General features: G+C 43.1%; 1 protein-coding gene across 4 annotated transcripts in view; it reads left to right on the top strand.

Annotated features, from left to right (window-relative positions):
* LOC119209710 (netrin-G1-like) overlaps positions 1-19040 on the top strand; it is a 43219-nt gene that overhangs the window by 4815 nt on the left and 19364 nt on the right. For all 4 annotated transcript variants that reach the window (XM_037459210.2, XM_037459212.2, XM_037459209.2 and 1 more), the window contains exons 2-3: positions 436-1096; positions 15624-16267. In XM_037459210.2, coding sequence (XP_037315107.2) covers positions 851-1096; positions 15624-16267 — 890 coding nt within the window. In that variant the 5' untranslated portion in view covers positions 436-850. The remainder of the gene's footprint in view (positions 1-435; positions 1097-15623; positions 16268-19040) is intronic.

Raw genomic sequence — 19040 nt, 5'->3', positions numbered from 1 at the left:
GGTCTCCACTGACTGCAGCCAGACTATATTACCTGATGATTAAGGCCATTTGACTGATGGCTTGTGATGGCTCGGAGAAACGTACACTCCCTCAAATAGACAAGCAGAGCTTTACAATTGGCTGAAAGAGCAAGATATTTGGAAAATGTAATAACTTAAATCCTGAAATAAGTCTTTTTTGTATGAAAATCAAATGGAGATTAGGCTTTGCTGAACTAGCTCAATTTGAGTTCCATACAGTGGTTTTGGCCAGGTTACTTTTTAGGGATCCATATGAACAGTGGAATCTTTGTGGATACATAATGTATTAATGTGTGAGACGCACTGCTTATCCACCTTAATATTAACAGTGTTTGTAAATAACATTGTTTTAAACGTTTTGTTTTTGCAGTTGTGTACACCAAACCAAACCTTTTTTTTCCCCATTTCTTTTAGGATGCTGGAATAACCACGTTTGGGAGGAGATCAAGCTCAGACGTCTGACAGCCACTGACTTATGAGGAGTGTCACTCCTCTCTGCGCATCCCATCTGACCGTTGGTTGACCCTTTCATCAACGCTCAACACGTGTGAAGTCAACTCCCTGGTTGACACAGCTCATCAGCCGGGGCCAAGTGGCAGCAATCAAATACACAACAACTGAACGGTGGCTAATCGTTGCCTGAAGCCGCTCGCGCAAAAGTAGCAACATGCTGCCCCGGTTCCCGAATGCGCTGCGGCACCTCTCAAAGCTGCAGTTGAATTAGAAAATTATTTAAGCTGTAAAGCCTTTTGTGGACAAAGCAGTGAAGCTGTAAACGGAAGGAAAAAAAAGAAGTTTCCACAGAAAACCACACAGAACGACATCAGCGATGCTTTGGCCCGTATTGTTCAGTCTGCAAGCTGTGTGCACCAGTGTGTCACATGCCATGCAACATTACCCGGCAGCCTGGGGACACTATGACGTGTGCAAGTCCCAGATCTATACAGAGGAGGGCCTGGCGTGGGACTACATGGCCTGTCAGCCTGAAGCCACCGACATGACAAAGTACCTGAGAGTGGCCCTCGACCCCCCAAATATCACGTGTGGAGATCCGCCTGAAACGTACTGCGCTTTGGTGAGTCGTAACCTCGCCTGTCCCCGCGATGGAGACGAATGAGATCGTAGGCAGGATCACACAGCATACTGGGTCAGGGAGAGAGAGGGAGAGCAATGCATGCAGGGCAACGTGCCGCCAGTGCAGCACAGGACCGTTTGCACGTCTGGTCTCGTGCATTAGGGCACAAGTGCTAACATGCAGCAGCACAGTCACTAGTCAATACAGGCGCACGACTTGGAGAAGCAGGAGTAAAGATACACGCATATATAATTACATATACACATACGCAGTACAACTACGCAACAGGTAATAAATAAAAATAACATTTCCGTGTGGTAACTGACATTATTTTGAACAATATTTCCAATTGTACTGAGGTCCATCTCTATATAATGTCACACATGTTGTCTTGTGTGTGTGTGTGTGTGTGTTTGTATATACAGTATATGATGGAGCCACGATTTGTGCACACAATATAAGTTTTGAATCTGACAATAAAAAAATCTGCAACCGAAAAATATAATACAGTGAATATCAAAATATAAATACGTGAATAAGTGAAGAATGAAAAAATGATAAAACTGAGTCAAAACTATATTCAACCCGAAAATACTTTGTGCACTTATTTTAAATATTGTTGTATTTTTCAATGTTTAAGACCAAAACTTCGCAAATGACCGATTTCGGCAATGCGAACTTTTGCAACCAGACAATTAAGGTGGACGTCATCATCGATGTGAATGAATGCGATGGTGTGACATCTTGCAGGGAGACCCAATGCTGTTTGCATGCACGTACAGGGACTATTGTTCTCCAGACTTCTGAAATGCGATACACAATGTTTTGTGACTACAACTATTTTGTGCTGAAAGGCAGCTATTTACTATTCACTATTTCTAATGTCGCGGGTAACCGTATTATAAAAGCAATAAGGTACTTGAGGCAGTAGTTTATCTTCAATAATGTAACAGTTCGAGGGTTGCGCACCCTCAAACTGTACCATTATTGGACGGATAAAGTACTGCCTCTCGTACCTTATTGCTTAAATAAATATTCAGCATTCTGTTTTGATAATAATGTAATGTTGGCTTTTGCAAACCAGTCCAAAGCACACAAACACACACACACACACACACATAAACTAGGGAGGTGATCAGCATTAACAGTGACTAAACAGTCAGTAATTGTACTGATACAGTTACTATGCCCTACACGGCCCCCTCAGTGTTCAGCGTTATTGTTCAATCGGCCGTTATCAACGGTTCAACCCCAGGTTGCATTTGTTTAGTATCAGACTCAAAGTAAAAGCAAGAGCCCATAAGCTTTAAAGTGCTTCGTATAAAGCTGTGTGTGTGTGTGTGTGTGTGTGTGCCCGCAGAGAGCTCCTGGAGTAAATATTTACCAATTAAAACAGGCATCTTTAAAAGGGGAGTTTTTATCCTCGCAGCTCCAGATGGCATTGGGACATTTAATGCCACTGTGGGATGAAAAAGGAGCCCAGCATCAGTAGTGACGTTGTGTGAACCCCTATATCGAAGCGATCATACTGACTCATTTTTATATTTACTTTTCAGGATATGTTTTAAAGTAATTTATTTATAGATGTATTAATAAAGCTACAACGAGTGAATGTATATTTATTTATGGGCTTCTCAATCAAGTAAAGCTTGCTTAACCATTGCTTGTATTGACACTGAGTGGTTAGTGACTACATTTAAATAACCGGGTGGTTCAGTGGAATCAGTAGATTTTGTTACGCTATTGCAGCACTAGAGTGGAACAACAAGGAGAGCACATTGAAGCCGACCTCCAAACCACTCAGAAGGGTGTGCATACGTCCGTATGAACGCATGCGGGTGGCCATGGGAGGGAACGCTTCACCCCACGATCCCAAGGACGGGAACGCCATTGTGCGGTTATGATGGCGCACATGGTAAACACGATCTGTTAAATGTTAGCATTTAAAGCTCGTCGTGACATTTAGCTCACAGAAACGCTACGCCCCTTAGCTGAGTCCTGCCCCCTGCTGCTTCAATTTCAATCCGTCAGAGCAACCGCGGATCCCTAAATAGCTGCACCCTCTACACACAAACATCATATCATTCAACCAGTCACATGGCTGTCCTGATGTCTGTGCGCATCCGACTGTCGGGATGCCAGGACCACCTTTGACACGCATCCGAGGTCACCGTTGTCCAAATTATCAAATACACGAGCTCCTCCCGCGCCCGCTTGTCTCGGCTGGCACAAAGGCAGAATGACACTGGTGACCTTATCCACCGGGGCTTCCCGAGAGTTCGTGGGAGATGAGAGCGGCATGCAGATGAGCTCTCTCAGTCAATCACCAAGTCGCCTGCGGCATAACCTAATCACCTTCCCCAGGAGTTGGTTTCCCCCCGTAGTGGATGGTCAAAGAGTCCCTGACGCCTCGTTCCCCGTCCCTGCTCTCTCTTGTACTTCCCATTTTTGTCGCTAAAGGATCAAGGTTTTGTGTTGAAAGTGAGCTCTGCTGATTGTAACCTGACAGTCTTTTGCTGATGAAAAGGGCAACGAGTTGATCATTTCATTAATTCATTCTAATATTGGGGCTGTTTTCGTCTCCCTTTGCTGTGTGCAGGCTCAAAGATGTGCTGTAATTCAATGCTGGATTAATTTCCATTTTTCTGTCATATTCAGCATTTTAATTGGATCGATCCAATTAGTAATTAATACACCATCGCACTGCTTGCACCTTAATGAACAATAGCAGGTAACGTGAGGAACTCTTGACCGTCGTCTGCATATGAATCCTCCCATAATATGTGTTCTATGGTTAACAGACTATGAGTGTATTTCATTTAAGCTCTCATCCCTTTTTTAAAATGCAAATCAAGTTGACTGCTTAATTTGACAGCAATACACACGAGTAGCAGGCCATTACATCGTCTTCTTTGAGAGAGGAGGTTTAATTTTCCATGCAAATCAGAGTTAAACCAAATCCTTCGTGGTTGCCAAGTAATGGGCACAAGCGTGTTTATCCAACAAAATGTAAATAAGCGTTTGGCAGATGGCTGCCGCAGGATCTTGGAAGTTTTCACAATCTGAATCTGCCTGGGTAAATACACTGTTTTGTCTGAGTCTCCGCTCGTTACAGAACTTTTCTCACCCGGTGGTTTAAAAACATGGCAAGAAAAGAAAATCCACGTTTCAGAGGGCCTCTGTTCTCCCACGCCGATCAGGCAGCAGCTCTAAACGAACCCCCCCACCCCCCCTGTCGTTCTTAGTCCCGAGTTAGGCGCCATCGGCCCGCGTGGCTCCCCCCCCCCCGGTATCCGCACACCGAGCCGCTCCCATCCGCGTCCGCGTTGTGTGACCGATTCGGCTAATGGCGCTTGTTTCCGGCGACTCCGAGGAAGCGGATTCTTGTAAGTCCTCTGAACTTTGCTCAGTTCTCTCTGAATGGATGAAAGGAGTTTGCGGGCTTTGCCAGTTCACCACACGGTCCCCACCTCCCCCCACCCCCAACCCCCCCTTTCTGAGGCTTAGGAAGGAAGACGAGACGAGAGCTCCCCGCTAAGCCGCCGGGAGGCCGCCGCGTTATTGACAGTCAATGCAGCCGACTCATCTCCGCTGGCAATGACGGGTCATTGTGAACTTTTAATCTGCGTCTCACACGACCAGCAAGAAGTGACGGGAATTGATTATAGACAAGAGAAAGGAAAGTAGCCGTTTGTTTCATCCGGTGAGAGGGTTGTATACTACTAGCCACTTACGGTTTTCTGGTATTTCAATAGCTAAATGGTTTATATGAAGAAAAAAAATATATGGCTTCATACGTTCATTTTTTGAGTGATTTGTGGTTATCAATTTAGACACCTTTAATTGTGTATTACTAAAACCCCGGGAAAGACGATAGATTATCACGTTGATTAATCTCCTCGGCTCCATCCCAAATTTAAGCCAACAAGACATGTGTATGGTTAGGGAAAGGTCGGCTTTAGGTTATATACTGAAAATGTAAATGCATTCCATATTGTATTTTGCAGTTATTATTGAGACCGCAAAATGATGTCACATTAGCAGAACCCAGTTGAGTGCACAATATCCTTCTACTCTGTTATGAACATTTTAAAGGGCGTTTCACAGCATATACACGTCTCACACAGAATTCCGAAACTCGCCCTGTGCATCTCTGGTTCTCTAAACGGCCGAGCAGTTCAGAGGTCAAACCAGAACTCTCCCCTTTGATCCGCATACCCTCCTTCCTCTCACTTGTTACGGGACAGGAAACAGTTGGAGCGCTCAGCTTCCTGTCAACCCTGTGCCCTTGGCTGTGTTCCCGAACGGGCCCGGCCCCGCACATCATCGCCGCACCACTGCGTACCAAGACACCCAGATGACATGCAACATGTCCCATGACACCAGGATGCGGGGGGGTGGAGAGGGGGGGGGGGGGGGGGGGGCGGCATTTATTCTTTCACTCGACTGCCACCTCTTTCGTCTCCTGGCTTTTTTAATTTCCCCGTGCCTTGTCTTTTAGTCAGCTGATGATGCTTAATATCCAGGCCTTGTTTTAGCAGGTGGGGGGGGGGGTTGGATGCTTCGTGTGAGACGGGCACCTAGCGGAGGGAGATACGGCATTCTTCTCTGGGATCCGCGGCATATTAATTCTTAGAGGGTTGTGAATGCAAACGTAGATGAATTATGCGATACAAAAAGAAGCAATGGGCTTTGTGGTCCGACTACGCAGAGGCTTTCTGAATAGCTTAACCACTGAACAAAACGCTATATGAAAGTGAAAGACATCATTCTTGAAAAAACAGAGTGAAATATTTTCTGCAGGTGTGAGTAAGAATATAATTACTTCTGTAGCACAGCTGGTTTCCCTTTCTGGATGTCAACCGAACTTATAATAAGTTAATTATAATTATTATAATAAGTCTCTTACTAACACAAATTGACTCTGACATACATATACAGTACATTAACTTTCCTATTAAAAATAATTTAATGAGAAAAAAAAACATTTACTATTGTGTGAAGCCAATTCGTTTGGTTAATTTTCCACTTTGATTAATGTATGATTAAACCGAGCCGTGTGGCCGACAGTCAAATCTTTGTGGACTTTGATGTCGTGTTTGCCCACCGTGTTTGATATGATGCAGTGAAACGTGTTACATAAACACATATCACATACAAACGTTTTTATGTGATTTTGACATTTTCAACTGCATCCCTACTTCTCAGCTCGTTTACTATTCCAGATCAACAAACTTCAACTCCAGATATTAAATCTTTTTTCTTCCCTTTAGGTTTGAATATTCCAATAGGGTGACAAAAGTCAAATTTCATTAGCATTTCGTCCCTCCGGGACCGAAACTACAGGAGATTAGAGGCTATTTGGAAATGTTTCAAAAGATCTCTTACTTCACATTATGACTCAGCTTACTTTCCTCCGGTGGTCCAAGCACATTTAACTCATTTGCCCGTAGACTCACGTGCCAATGCCTCTTCCCCACGTGCCCCCGCCAAGGCTGAAATAAACCAGCACGTTTGTCTTACACCTCAGTAGGCCCCAACTAACTACTATTTGATACCTTTGATACGCGTGTCCCAATAACAGCAAGACAGTAGTTCAGTAGTAGGACTTCCCTAGTTGACGTGGTGACCCCTGATTGACAGATTGACTCCCCAGGTCATGAGAACTTCCTGTCCCTCCCATTTTGCAGTGTCCATCTCAGCCGCGCTACCTTTTCAGTAAATGAGTATGCATCAAGACTGTCCATCCTGAAAAAAGAAATTGCTTCACCATTGACTTGACGACTTTGAGTCAGCATTCCTTTATGCCTGGATGGGATTCTTGTGAAATATACAGTCATTGAATTACTCCAGAGCTATTGAGCAGGCTGGCCCTCTGTTGCTGCTCAAAACAACTCAACTTTGCTCACCCGACCGTCCATTTTTAGCAGGAAAGTGCATGTAAAGGACTTCCCCTTGCACCAGATACGGTCTATAATTTTTACAACACCGAGAAGTGTCAAGCCATCAAGCAGTTCTCTCCTGGGAGAGGAATGCTTTGAATGGTTCAACCTCAAAAGTCTGTGTTAGTCGGGACGCAGCTGTGTTACAAAGACGGCCTTTTTTAAAAAGGCCTCATTCATTTAACGTGAAAAACACCAGAACCTCTTCTTGAATATAAACCATGGGGAAGAATGCCATGTTGTTGTGGATACAGTACTAATTCATATCAGACAATGAAGGCTGAACCACTGGAACTCATTTTGATTTCTTGGAAAGGTTGATGAAAGACATTCTGGATGGATGGATGTCAGAGCCAAGTGATCTCCTTCCCACTGTTTCCAGGGTTCATGCTAAGCTAGGCTAAACACATCCCAGCTGCTGCTCTTTATCTAAAAGCCCAGGAATGAGATTGATCTCATCTTTAGCCTGGAAAGAAAACTGTTGAATTAGTATCACAAAGGTGATACTGTGATATGTGCAGCGCATCGACTTTACTCTTTTCCCTCTAGAATTCCCCTTGAAGTCAGAAGGGTGGTTGTGTTCTTATGGAAAGCTCCAGGCAGAATTGTATTGTATGTATCTATGTCTTTTTTGTTGTTGTATTCCTCTTATATTTATTTTTAATTTGACAAATAATGAGGGCGAGATTTGAAAGAGAGAAATAATGCCAAGATGACAGGGTACTGTTGTGACCCGCCTGCCCTTAGGTAACCCAGTCATCATGTTGTCAAGCAGCATCGATCCCTGGGAAAGAGTTAAAGAGACTGCAGTAGTTAGAGAGAAGGTGAGAGGCAGCGATGAAATGGCAGATGGGATGAATGCCCCGTTTCCAAAAGTGACTGGTGGGGTTTTATCATGCTCAGTGAAAGGGCGACATTTCAGTAATGCTTTATTCCTCACGCTGGCATTTGAAATTAATAAAAGCCTCTAATAACTATGCAGATTGAAAAGATGGGAGTACGAGTTGATACACTAGGAGCTAACGCACTTGTGAACAATGCCGCAATTTCTCTCTCGCTGTCTCTTGTTCTTTCTTTTGCTCTCTCAATTTCATCCCAGTTTCTATCAATTTCTCTGCGATGACCCCTGAATCTCATTGTGAAAAATGTGTCCTCAGATTTTCTTCTCACAGAGATAGCACTTAGAGTCCTTCAGCGGCCACTGATGTGTTTTAAAGCTGCTTTCATCAAACAAGCAAATCAAATTCAATAATTTAATGATTTTAGAATAGTTTATCATAGTTGTTAGGAAGGAGTTGTTAAATGGATGGAAAATGGATTAGACTTTGATTTTTTTTATGGTTTTAAGAATGAAAAAGAAGAATCAAGAAATTTGGGTCTGAGCTGAAACCAAATCTTCCACGTCGTATTAAGATGCAAATTAGGACTTCAAACACCTATGATATAAAAGCTATCTGTGTATAAGTACATACGTATCATTCAACCATTATGTCAAGTATTAGGTGTGCTGTACTCAACAAAAACAAGGTTTTGACAACATTATTTTAAACAGAGCAGCTAATACTGGTAGCGATGGCAACAAGTTAGCGCCCTGTTGATCGTTTTCTATACTCTGTGCACATGGAATGACGAGATGAGAGGGCGAACTAGTTTGATCGTCAACTAACAAAACATGGTGAAGACTCACTGAGCTGAAACCGAACCTAACTGCGGATTTAATCTTCCGTGTCGCATTACGATGCATTTTAGTGTCGAGGGGAACTCGAGGAAAGGCGTTTCATGATTTATGTCAACCAAAAACTAGAAGAAAACGGAGAATAAGAACAAAAGGTATCGCAGGAAACTTTACCAAGAAGCAGATGAACTGAAACATCAACTGAATTGGTGCAGAACAAACGCAAGCTGCTCCCACAAAGCTGTGGTCAAAGCAAACAGTTTCCAAAAAAGTTTTCCTCAAAGAACTTTCTGTTTGGATACCTGCAGAGTGCAGACCTTATTGTGATTTATTCATGTTGGTTTTATTTGTATCTTGCATTGTATTCCTTCATTCATCTGTCTTGTAAAGCACTTTATAAGTATATCAATTACTTTTACTATTAGTATTCACCAATTAAACCTTCATTGCACAAAATTAGACTAATGCTCTATTATCTAACTATGACTATTACAATTACACAGAAAATGTTAAGGCTTTTTCTACCAGATTTCTACCAGATTTCGGCCAGGCTTTTCCCATCATGCCGGCCATTATTTTAAACAACATGAACCTGCAGCATGATCAAGTCAAAAGCGTTACCCTTAATACGTCGTACACATGAATCTTGTGAATGATTGAAAAAACAAATATTTGTAGCCCATCTAAAGCCAATGAGAGAGACACCCGAAACCCTGCATTGTTAGTGCCATGCTCTCTCCCTGCAGGATCTATAGAGATGCATTCGAAATGTATTCGAGGTGTTTACTTTACACACATGTCTGACCGTGTTACGTATTCTCTCTAAAGAATGTTGACATGGCAGACATATCTTTTTTATTTTAACCACACAAGCGGGCAGTTCTGGAATACGGAGCGCCGCAAAGAGACGGCAAGACAGGAGCAGCAAGGAAAATGAAACATCCGCTGGTTGAAGCGATGTTTATTGAATCCTGACCTCGGGAATCTGATCCCACGTACAACACGCTCACGTGAAGGCATGCCGCCACACACACACACACACACACACTCAGACGAATACGGGAGGAAAATACGCAGGTATGCTCACATGCAGATTCACAAATACACAGAAACAACAAATGTGCCGACAGTCATGGCTTTGATTCCGTTTTTGCAGACAAATACAACACACATGAAAGTCCACCAGCACACCCCATGATAACAAGGTGGTGTTAAATTCCCCCCAGTGGGACAGATAATGAGGCCAGGTGTTAATTAATGTGGAGTGTGTTTCCCCTGGTCCACCGACGCCCTGTGAATCCCAATCAAGGCTGGGTGGCACTTCAAACGCCCCGACTGGCTGTGGCGCAGTGCTTAAAGAGAGCGCTTTGGCGAAGGCTGCGTCCCAACAGGCGGCGCGCTCGGCATGTGGCAAATCAAAACACGGGCGCAGGGAGAACTTTTTTTTTTCTTTCATTTGACTCAGATAGAAGCTGCAGCCACCGCATCTGCGCCCTCTGATGTTTGTGTTGTTTACTCAACCACGAGATGCATATGTTTTTATTTTAATTTGAACTTAGTCTGAATGGTCTTTCACAACATGGCCTAACTTTGACCCTTACTGGAGACTAAACAAACATGTTTTTTTGTCCCTCTTTATACTACTCTCCAGACTATATTTACACAACTTGTGTAATGTTGTGAGTGAATAAATACCATAAATACCATTGAGGTATATAGTTTAACATTAGTGCTTTTTATGGTGTATGAGAACAGCCAGCTCGATTACATCAACCAAGCAAGTTTGGCCTAATATACAGAAATTAATCGTTTGGCTTAAAACATTCCCCAACCTGTACATGCACCATATCGATTCGCCTTTACCTGTTGTCATGTCTCAGACGTTCCCAACTCTTGAAACCTCCGGTGTGATACGACGATGCACTCACAGGTCAGATGAGCAGTTCTCCTGCCCTTCATTTCTCTGAAGGTCAGAAGAATGAAAAGCCTGGCTCTGTTGTGAGCCACTGCTGGCCCCGACTGCAGGTCATTAAAGCTCTATTGAGTTTCTGCCAAAGCTCCGACTCTCCCAATATCTCACCACGGCTCATCTCAGCTGTCTCTTCCATCAGGGCTTATATCAGCCGCTGAAAGGATCAACACCCAGTGCCCCGTGTTTGCTGTACACTTGAACATTCCCTCTTCTAAAAGGCTGAGTGAGATCCACCTTGATATCGTCCTTTTTTGGACCGGCTTCTGTGCATCACCACAAACATATCATCATCGGTTACGTGTGAGGAGAGAGCTCGCTTTTTTTTTTGGCCCTGTTCAAAGCTTGAGATTTTATTTTGTATTTTGAGATGATGGTGCTTCAGCTCAAACAAACGTCACTCCTGCTGTCTCTGGGTCGACTCCCTGACCACCGGATCACAGACGAGCGACGTCACCGCGCTGCCATTTGTCAAATTCTCCTCCGGTGCGCCGCCCCGTGAATGAGGAGGGGCCTCCGGATGGTGCGATGGAGGGGGGGGGGGGGGGGGGGGGGGGTTTGGGCCGGAGACGGAGTCTGCAGGTGTCACGCGGCAGGTTTAGGAGGTGTAAAGCCGAGCAGGACGACAGGCTGATTAATCCAGCAACACCTCGGGTCCGGTGGGAAGTTACTCAGCACAAGCTAATGAAGTGCACACGGGTCATTCAATAATGTTATATACCTGTATGTTTGACAGTAGCCATGTTTTCATTCAGTTGTCAGTGCGAATTAGGTGGGTTTTCATCGACTGGTATGAAAATGTTAAGGCCCGGCCCAATAACTGCAACATTAATGGAAGACCGTGTACAGGTGGTGAGGCCTAAGAGCTTGACCCAAACCATGCTGATCAACCGATCAACATCTTGAACTGCAGATAAGCTAGCGAGCAGGACACAGACGCCCAGAGGGAAGGAGGGGTCGTCACAGGATTATAAAAATAAAACCCGGCTGCAGCCCGGTCAGAATTTATGCGGCGCAGCTGTTTCCATAATCTATAAAAAAACAACCCAACCTGCATAAAAACTTGGATCAACTTTTTAAAGAAATTCCACAAAACTTATTAAATGAATTATTGTTAAACTTATTAATTAATTAGTTTATTTAAGTAATGAAATTGAATGTAAAACTCTATTACTAATGCATTATGTTGGTAAGAAAAATACATTCATACAGTTGAATTAACCTCATTATATGTAGGGGTTGTAGAGAAGAGAGAGTTAATTTTATCTGCATCCCTCTGCAAATGTTCTTTTGCACGTCTTCATGCATGTACAGAATCATTCAAATTAAGAATTACTCAAAGTCATTATCTGACATTACCCTTCCAGAGTTGTCACGTTAAATTCATTCTTTTAATTTTATTAATGCTTTTACGCAGCATTTGAATTTACAGAAAACAAGGCGCTTATCAAACGTTAACGTTTCTAAAGGGGGGGGGGAAGAACTTAAAATAAATGGCGTCAGTAGAGAACATTGATGATTTGAGCTCCAGAAATCTGTCAACTTAACCGATTGGTTGGATTTCCTGCACTCATCCTTCAACTGAAGCTGTCTTTGGCCGTTGAATTTATCTCCGAGCCACATCTTGTGTCAAAAGGCCCATCAACAAGAGGTTGAGCTTTGTCAAATCTCACAGGCCATATGTCACCCATTTAAACATCTGCTCCACACCACCTCGTCGTGTACATGCGTATCTGTGTTTGTGTGCGTTTGCATCGATTTTTGTACGGTGTGTATATACAGAACAAACTTGAAGGTTTTCTATGTGTTCAGTGCAGAAACCGTCGATTGATTATCAGTGTGCAATAGATATATTCTGTGTGTGTAGTTTCTTTCTCACAACCACCAGCCTCCGTGACTCTCTGAAGACAGGATTGTCCTGCATGCTTTATATTCCGGCGAATTACATTTGGATGCACATTATCAGCTCAAGTCTCCGTCCCTGCCCCCTCCCTTGTTGCTTGCTTGTGTGTGCCACCCTGATATTGGATTGACCTTATAGGCTGCAGAGATCAGGACATCATTAGATGTGACCGGCCGCAGACTTGCTGCTCAGGCCTCCTGCACTAAGCCGCTGCCCCCGGACAGTTAATACAGCACGGAGAGAAACCAGCCGGGCCACGTTACCCAGAAGCCATAGTGGCAAAGGAGATGTCACTAATGCCAACAAAAGACAGGGTGTTAGAAACCCTTGCAGCAGCAGTGTATGTACTGTCAATAGGTGTAGACCAAGGAGACTATTTGACTGATATGACATGACGGAGATCCTTTAAACTTGCAAACATAAAGAAGAAAAATATAATATAAAAAAATATAATTAAAATAAATTGATTTGTAGCATTAAAGTTCTTATGTGGCGTTAAAACAAACAATATTGAAGAGGTGAACCATGTAATACGGAAAGAAGAGATGTTAGTTCCTAGCATGAAATATATTTTATACTTTAATGGCAGCAATTCTTTGGTGAGGGCTTGTCACATTGCTGAATCGATTGGTATCTCATTGTGGTACAAAACTTTCTTTCTAATTCTCTGCAGACATTTCCCTTTTCCATAAACATGATCACAGATAAAGGATCACGCTGAGAGAGCTTATTGTTTTTCAATAGTTGACCCGCAGCAGAATACTGAAGGCCTGGGTCTTAAATAACCACAGACGCTATTGATCTCAATAAGGCACTGTTTTTGTTGTTAACGAACCACCACAGGAAATCCAATGAAAGGTCCTAACCTTTCCTCAGTTCTCTGTCACTCCACCTTCACTGGGCTGCTTGAAAGCATTCCAGTAAGGCAAACTCATCCGGGAGAAAGTAAATAATCTAAATGTTTGATCGTTATCATTATTAACATTTGCACACAGCAAATGAATGTGTAGACTAGAACCATATAGGGTTCCATATAGGAGAACCCTCATTGCTTTCGCTGTGGTCACATCCAACCCCTCAACGCTCTCCGTCAGATCTCTCTTTCTCTCCCGAGTTTCTGCTTTCAGTGTCACCTTGTAAGCTTTGTGTTGGCTCTATTTGTATGTGGGTGGGTGTGTGTGTGTGTGTGTGCACGGGCGTGAGAGGAGAATACTGTTAGAGATCTTCCATCAGAGAACCGCAAACGCGGCACTTGCTTATTTCTACCTCCCACTCTCTCTGGTGTGCTCTCACTTTGTCTTAGCAGCAGAACACTCTTTGCCCTCCTAATTGGATCACGCAATGCTCCTTTTTATTCATACGATTAGGTGCGGTGACCCGCAATCCCTCAGTCTTGTTCTACTTCTACCAATAGTTATCGCTTCCAGCTGAGGAGCAGATAGCATATCGCAGTCGCGCAGGACATCTGTGTCTGAAACGCGAACATCTGTTATATGAAATATCAAAAAAAAGGTTTTGAAGGGGGGGATAAAAACCATAAAATTGGTCTTTTCTAATAAAATATAATGGCGTCTGCTTATCAGTATTCCTGCCAGTGATATTCCCCCGACAGAGTGGCGGTCTCCGCTGCAATAGCAGAGAGATAAGCGAGTAATGTTGCAGATAGCACTCCTCTCACCTTTAGATAATTTTGCGTGTAGAGTGTCGGATGATTGCTGATTATCGAACCGCTTTACAGTTGATCTGAACCTCATCCGCACTTAACCTCATTGTTCCTGGAGCAGAGGTGAGAGGAATGTCAATTGGAGTGTGTCCTGTGCTCTCTGGCTCTGTCTTTAGCATTCCTCCTCTCTCTTTCTCTCTCTCTCTCTCTCTCTCTCTCTCTCCCTCTCTCTCTCTCCCCCCTGACCCATTCATTCACTTACGCAAGGATATATACAGCATTTGCACGAACAAGCGACCACATTCAGAGCTCTCTAAAGCTCTCACAAACAAACACAAACATGTCAAGAGTTCCTCTTTCTCCCCCCTCCCCCGACGTTGCACAATAAGATCCAGACTGGGTGGATGTCTAAGCAGACACAGGCCCATGAAAAATGTATATCCCTCTGCGCGTTTCATAAGAAAAGCTCATCGGGATTCCATTCCCATCTCAGCCGAAACACCACACAGGAATACCAATTACACTGGCAATTTGGGGGGGGGGGTGGCAGTGCAGGCCGGAATGGTGCTGAACGGGAATATGGGGTCCGCGGTGTCATCATTACGAGAGGGTCGCCGTATCCTAAAGCTCTCGAGCCAACATTGCTTGCACAGATCATGAAATGCACGTTGGCCTGAGTGTGATGGAAGGGCTCTTGAGTACGGCGGTTGAATCATGATGAGACGAGGAACCAAATAAGCACTGCAAAAGTTAAGTGTACAGCTAACACGGGAGATGCTTCAGGGTTTGTAATTGATCGAGTGGGACTATTAAGCATCGTACGTGTTTATTGGAGTCCACTTTTCCAGTTAATAGTTTATGCAAAACTGAGTATTTAACTACATTTTTTTATATTTTAGTTTCTAAAGTTCTCTACCTGAAACTATAGAGTGCAGCTTTCAATGGACAAAACTCTTCCTTCACAACCATAAAATGGTAATTATTCCAGATATTTTCAGCGGGGGCATTGATATTTTTTTTTTTTTAGTTTTTCACCACCTGTCAAGAAGATTTAATCAGTTAGTTTCCAGTATTACTCACTGCTCTCCGATAGAAAAAAAAAATCAACAGAAAAGTAGAGCCTTCCAAATCAAAATGACCCAACCCCTTTGGATAATATTACAAAATGTGGCATAGAGTGAGGTTCAAAATAACTTCAGCGGGTGCATATCTCTCTTCAAACATGGGCCACTGTGCCTGTAATTCAACCCCAACAATTGTAACTATAGAATATCCCAAAAGCTGCACCATACTACGCATTACGCAAATTTCAAATATTTATGCCACTGACTGCACTGTGCACTAACATGTATGCGTCCATATGTTTCCTCCGTAGGAGAATCCTTACATGTGCAACAATGAATGTGACGCCACCACCGAGGAGCTGGCTCATCCTCCAGAGCTGATGTTTGACTTTGAGGGTCGCAACCCCACAACGTTTTGGCAGTCGAGCTCGTGGAAGAAATACCCAAAGCCTCTCCAGGTCAACATCACGCTGTCGTGGAACAAAACCATCGAGCTGACCGACGACATCGTGCTGACCTTCGAGTCCGGCCGACCGGAGCAGATGGTCCTGGAAAAGTCACTCGACTACGGCAGGACCTGGACCCCTTACCAGTTCTATGCCACCGACTGCCTGGACGCATTCACCATGGAACCCAAGACGGCCAACGACCTCACGCAGCGCACCCTGCTGGACATCATCTGCACCGAGGACTACTCCCGGGGCTACGTGTGGAAGAACGACAAGACGGTCCGCTTTGAGATAAAGGACCGCTTTGCCCTGTTCGCCGGGCCTCGGCTGCACAACATGGCCTCGCTGTACGGCCAGTTGGATACCACCAAGAACCTGAGGGACTTCTTCACCATTACTGACCTGAGGATTAAGCTGCTGAAGCCAGCCACGGGAGCCACCATGGTGGATGAGAATAACCTCTCCAGATACTTCTACGCCATATCCGACATCAAAGTGCAGGGCAGGTAAGACATTTCTGAACTGCCGTCTTCTTCAATGCTGTTATTGTTGCACCTTTGAGCGTTTTATTTTTATTTTTGCAATTTAAACAATTTAAAACACCAATGTGAAGGTCTTTGGCAAAGAGAGCCTCAGCATTTTCAGTGAAATAAAACTGGTCTGGTTTAGACTGCGGGGGGGGGGGGGGGGTTCATTTACTAGATGTTTTTAGCCCGGTGTCTCCATGTTTTTTGTAGGGCCTGATACCCTGTGTCCATTTCGGAAGTTTTGTTTGTGTTATATTGATTTATTTCTTCACCAGTAACATAATATAAACTGAGGTTTGCACATCACAACACTCACAGGGGTTCCCATTTATCCTAATAGAAAAAAAAAGTCCAGATAGATGGAGTAGTTCCAGAGTAATTAAACTTTTTATCATGAGTATGCCATTTTCGGAGCAGAGGCCAAAAAGCCGGCTTGGAATTTAAGGTGTTCGTTTAGGCGTGTAAAACAATCGCTGAGTGCCAACATTGACATTTGTAAGTGAATAAACACACGTCTTAATTAGCGAATGTAAAGGAAAGTTTATTTAGCCCACGATTCGCACAATTTTCGCTTTTAGACTCTGAGCAGCTAAAGTGTTAAAGTAGCAGACAGAGCAGGTTTCTAAAATAAGTCCAAATGAGGAAAAGAAGGAGCAGCCTGAGCAGATGCTGAACTCTGCTCTCCTGAATTACTTATTATGACCCTAACGCGACAAGGACAGAGGGCTGGGATTTCCGAGGTGAAAAGAAGAGTTTCAATGCATGTCTCCCTGCATTTTTTATCACAGTGATACATCTCATAAGCCATGACATGATATTACAATTATTGAGTTAGGTACATTGATTCTGGAGAGCGGAACTTAATATGTCAGTTTAATAAATAACAACATAGATCTTTTCTTTTTCTAATACTATGACATTTTGAAACCTTTTTACTTCAGGTAGGTCAATTAGTAACACAAGGTTTGTCATTATAAATAATTCATTTTCCAAGGGTGCAGATATCTCCATCTACAGTTCCAACACACATTTCCAAATGCACAAGCAGCCTTCAGCTGCTGTAGTTTTAAGCAGAATCGTATTTGATGAAATATGTACCGTGTTTATTATTTGTCTTCACACAACACACACTGTGTATCCAAAAAAAACAACTACAGTGTGGAGCCTTATGTGAAGCAGGATTTAATTTGAAAATAGGATGAAAAACTCTATCTGGAGTTATCTGGAGTGCCGACCAACTCGCAAGCTGTGAAATGAAACCCAGTCAATTATTGGAGGGCTGCCTAAATATGAGAACATGTGATTCATCAAGCATTTCAGAGTGGGCTCATAAACACTACATGCAGGATCATTGGGATATACAGTACTATACCCGGGTTAAGATCTTCCATTGCAAAGGTGCACCATCTTTTTGTCAAAATGACTTTTTAAGATTCAGTTGGACAATATAAGCACACACATGTTTGTTTTTTTTACTTTAAAGCATTTAAACATTCAAGTAAAAAAGCCCAAACAAAAGTATGAACTCGGAATCTGAATAGCATTAGATCTCCTTTAGGTAAAAAAAAGTCAAAAATTCATTATGTTTGGGTTCTTTGCCAGTGAGTAGACAGCTTTACTGGTCTCCTTAAAGAGAATTTATGAGTGACTGGAGTTAATTTCACATTTATTGCTCATTACATGGTGATTTAAGAGCTCTTTAAATGCGTGTAATTGTTTTGTTCTTTTGGATGGATGGTACAAAAAAAACCTGAACCCATGAGAGAGAACCGTTTGCGTGGATAATTTGAACTCTGCAGCCCTAGTCGATCACTTGGTCCATCTGCCATTTGGTGCCGAGCAATGCTTTTATCAGAGGATTGTAGGGCCGAGTCATCTGTGTGCGTCCTTTTAACGTCGCACCTACAGTGCTAGTTTATTGTTAATAAAATATGATAGAATCGATGATTAGTACTTTAAAGAGAGACTATTTATCTTACACCTCCCTCCGTAATTATTTTTTATAATTTCCCCTTGAAAACGCTAATTTTCAGTCAAATAAAGCAGCCCTCCTCTGCCAACGTATGATATAATCATCCGTGAGTCATCAGAATTCCTCTGTGATTTTCCCGGAATGGAAACATTGTCATTTCATGATGCATGAAAATGGCCCACATCACGGTCGTAAAAGCTCTACAGCTGCTCTGCAAATGGGACTTGTGTTGCTTGCTGCAGTTGGTTTATTTGAGGATAACTAGGTTGGTAATGACCCATCAGATGGGCCCTCGGTGAATTGAAACAGTTGGTCCCTAATTAGAATTCAGACGACTTCAATGGCAGATTAGAACCATTAGCACGTTGGCTAATTGGTAGGTGGCTAATCTTGTAATTAAGAGCATTTGCAGCTGATTAAATGGTAATCATCGGAGACACATCAGTGAAACGGGGAGCCATTCCGAGTTTGCCAGGCTGTGGTTTCCATATTTAGCCTCGTCTTGTTTAATGAGGAGATTTATGGTTGTATCTTTTTTGGAGCAAGCTACATTTTATGCTTTAAATAACACACACTTTCAGACATCTCTAGGAGGTTTTAATGATCTTTGACTGCTGGTTCGAAACAAATCAGTCACTGAGCCGTCATAACGAGCAAAAAGTCTGGAACGCACATGATGTTTGATTTCTTTGATCAAATGCCACAAGGTTCATCATAATGGTGTAGAGTGATACTCACACTTCATTCCTATCAGAGAGACATAAATGTTCTGCAGTCAAG

Source organism: Pungitius pungitius, chromosome 15 (assembly GCF_949316345.1).
Source record: "Pungitius pungitius chromosome 15, fPunPun2.1, whole genome shotgun sequence".
NCBI lineage: Eukaryota > Metazoa > Chordata > Actinopteri > Perciformes > Gasterosteidae > Pungitius > Pungitius pungitius.
Note: the sequence above shows the minus strand (reverse complement) of the source record. Positions and strands in the feature narration are given on the sequence as shown.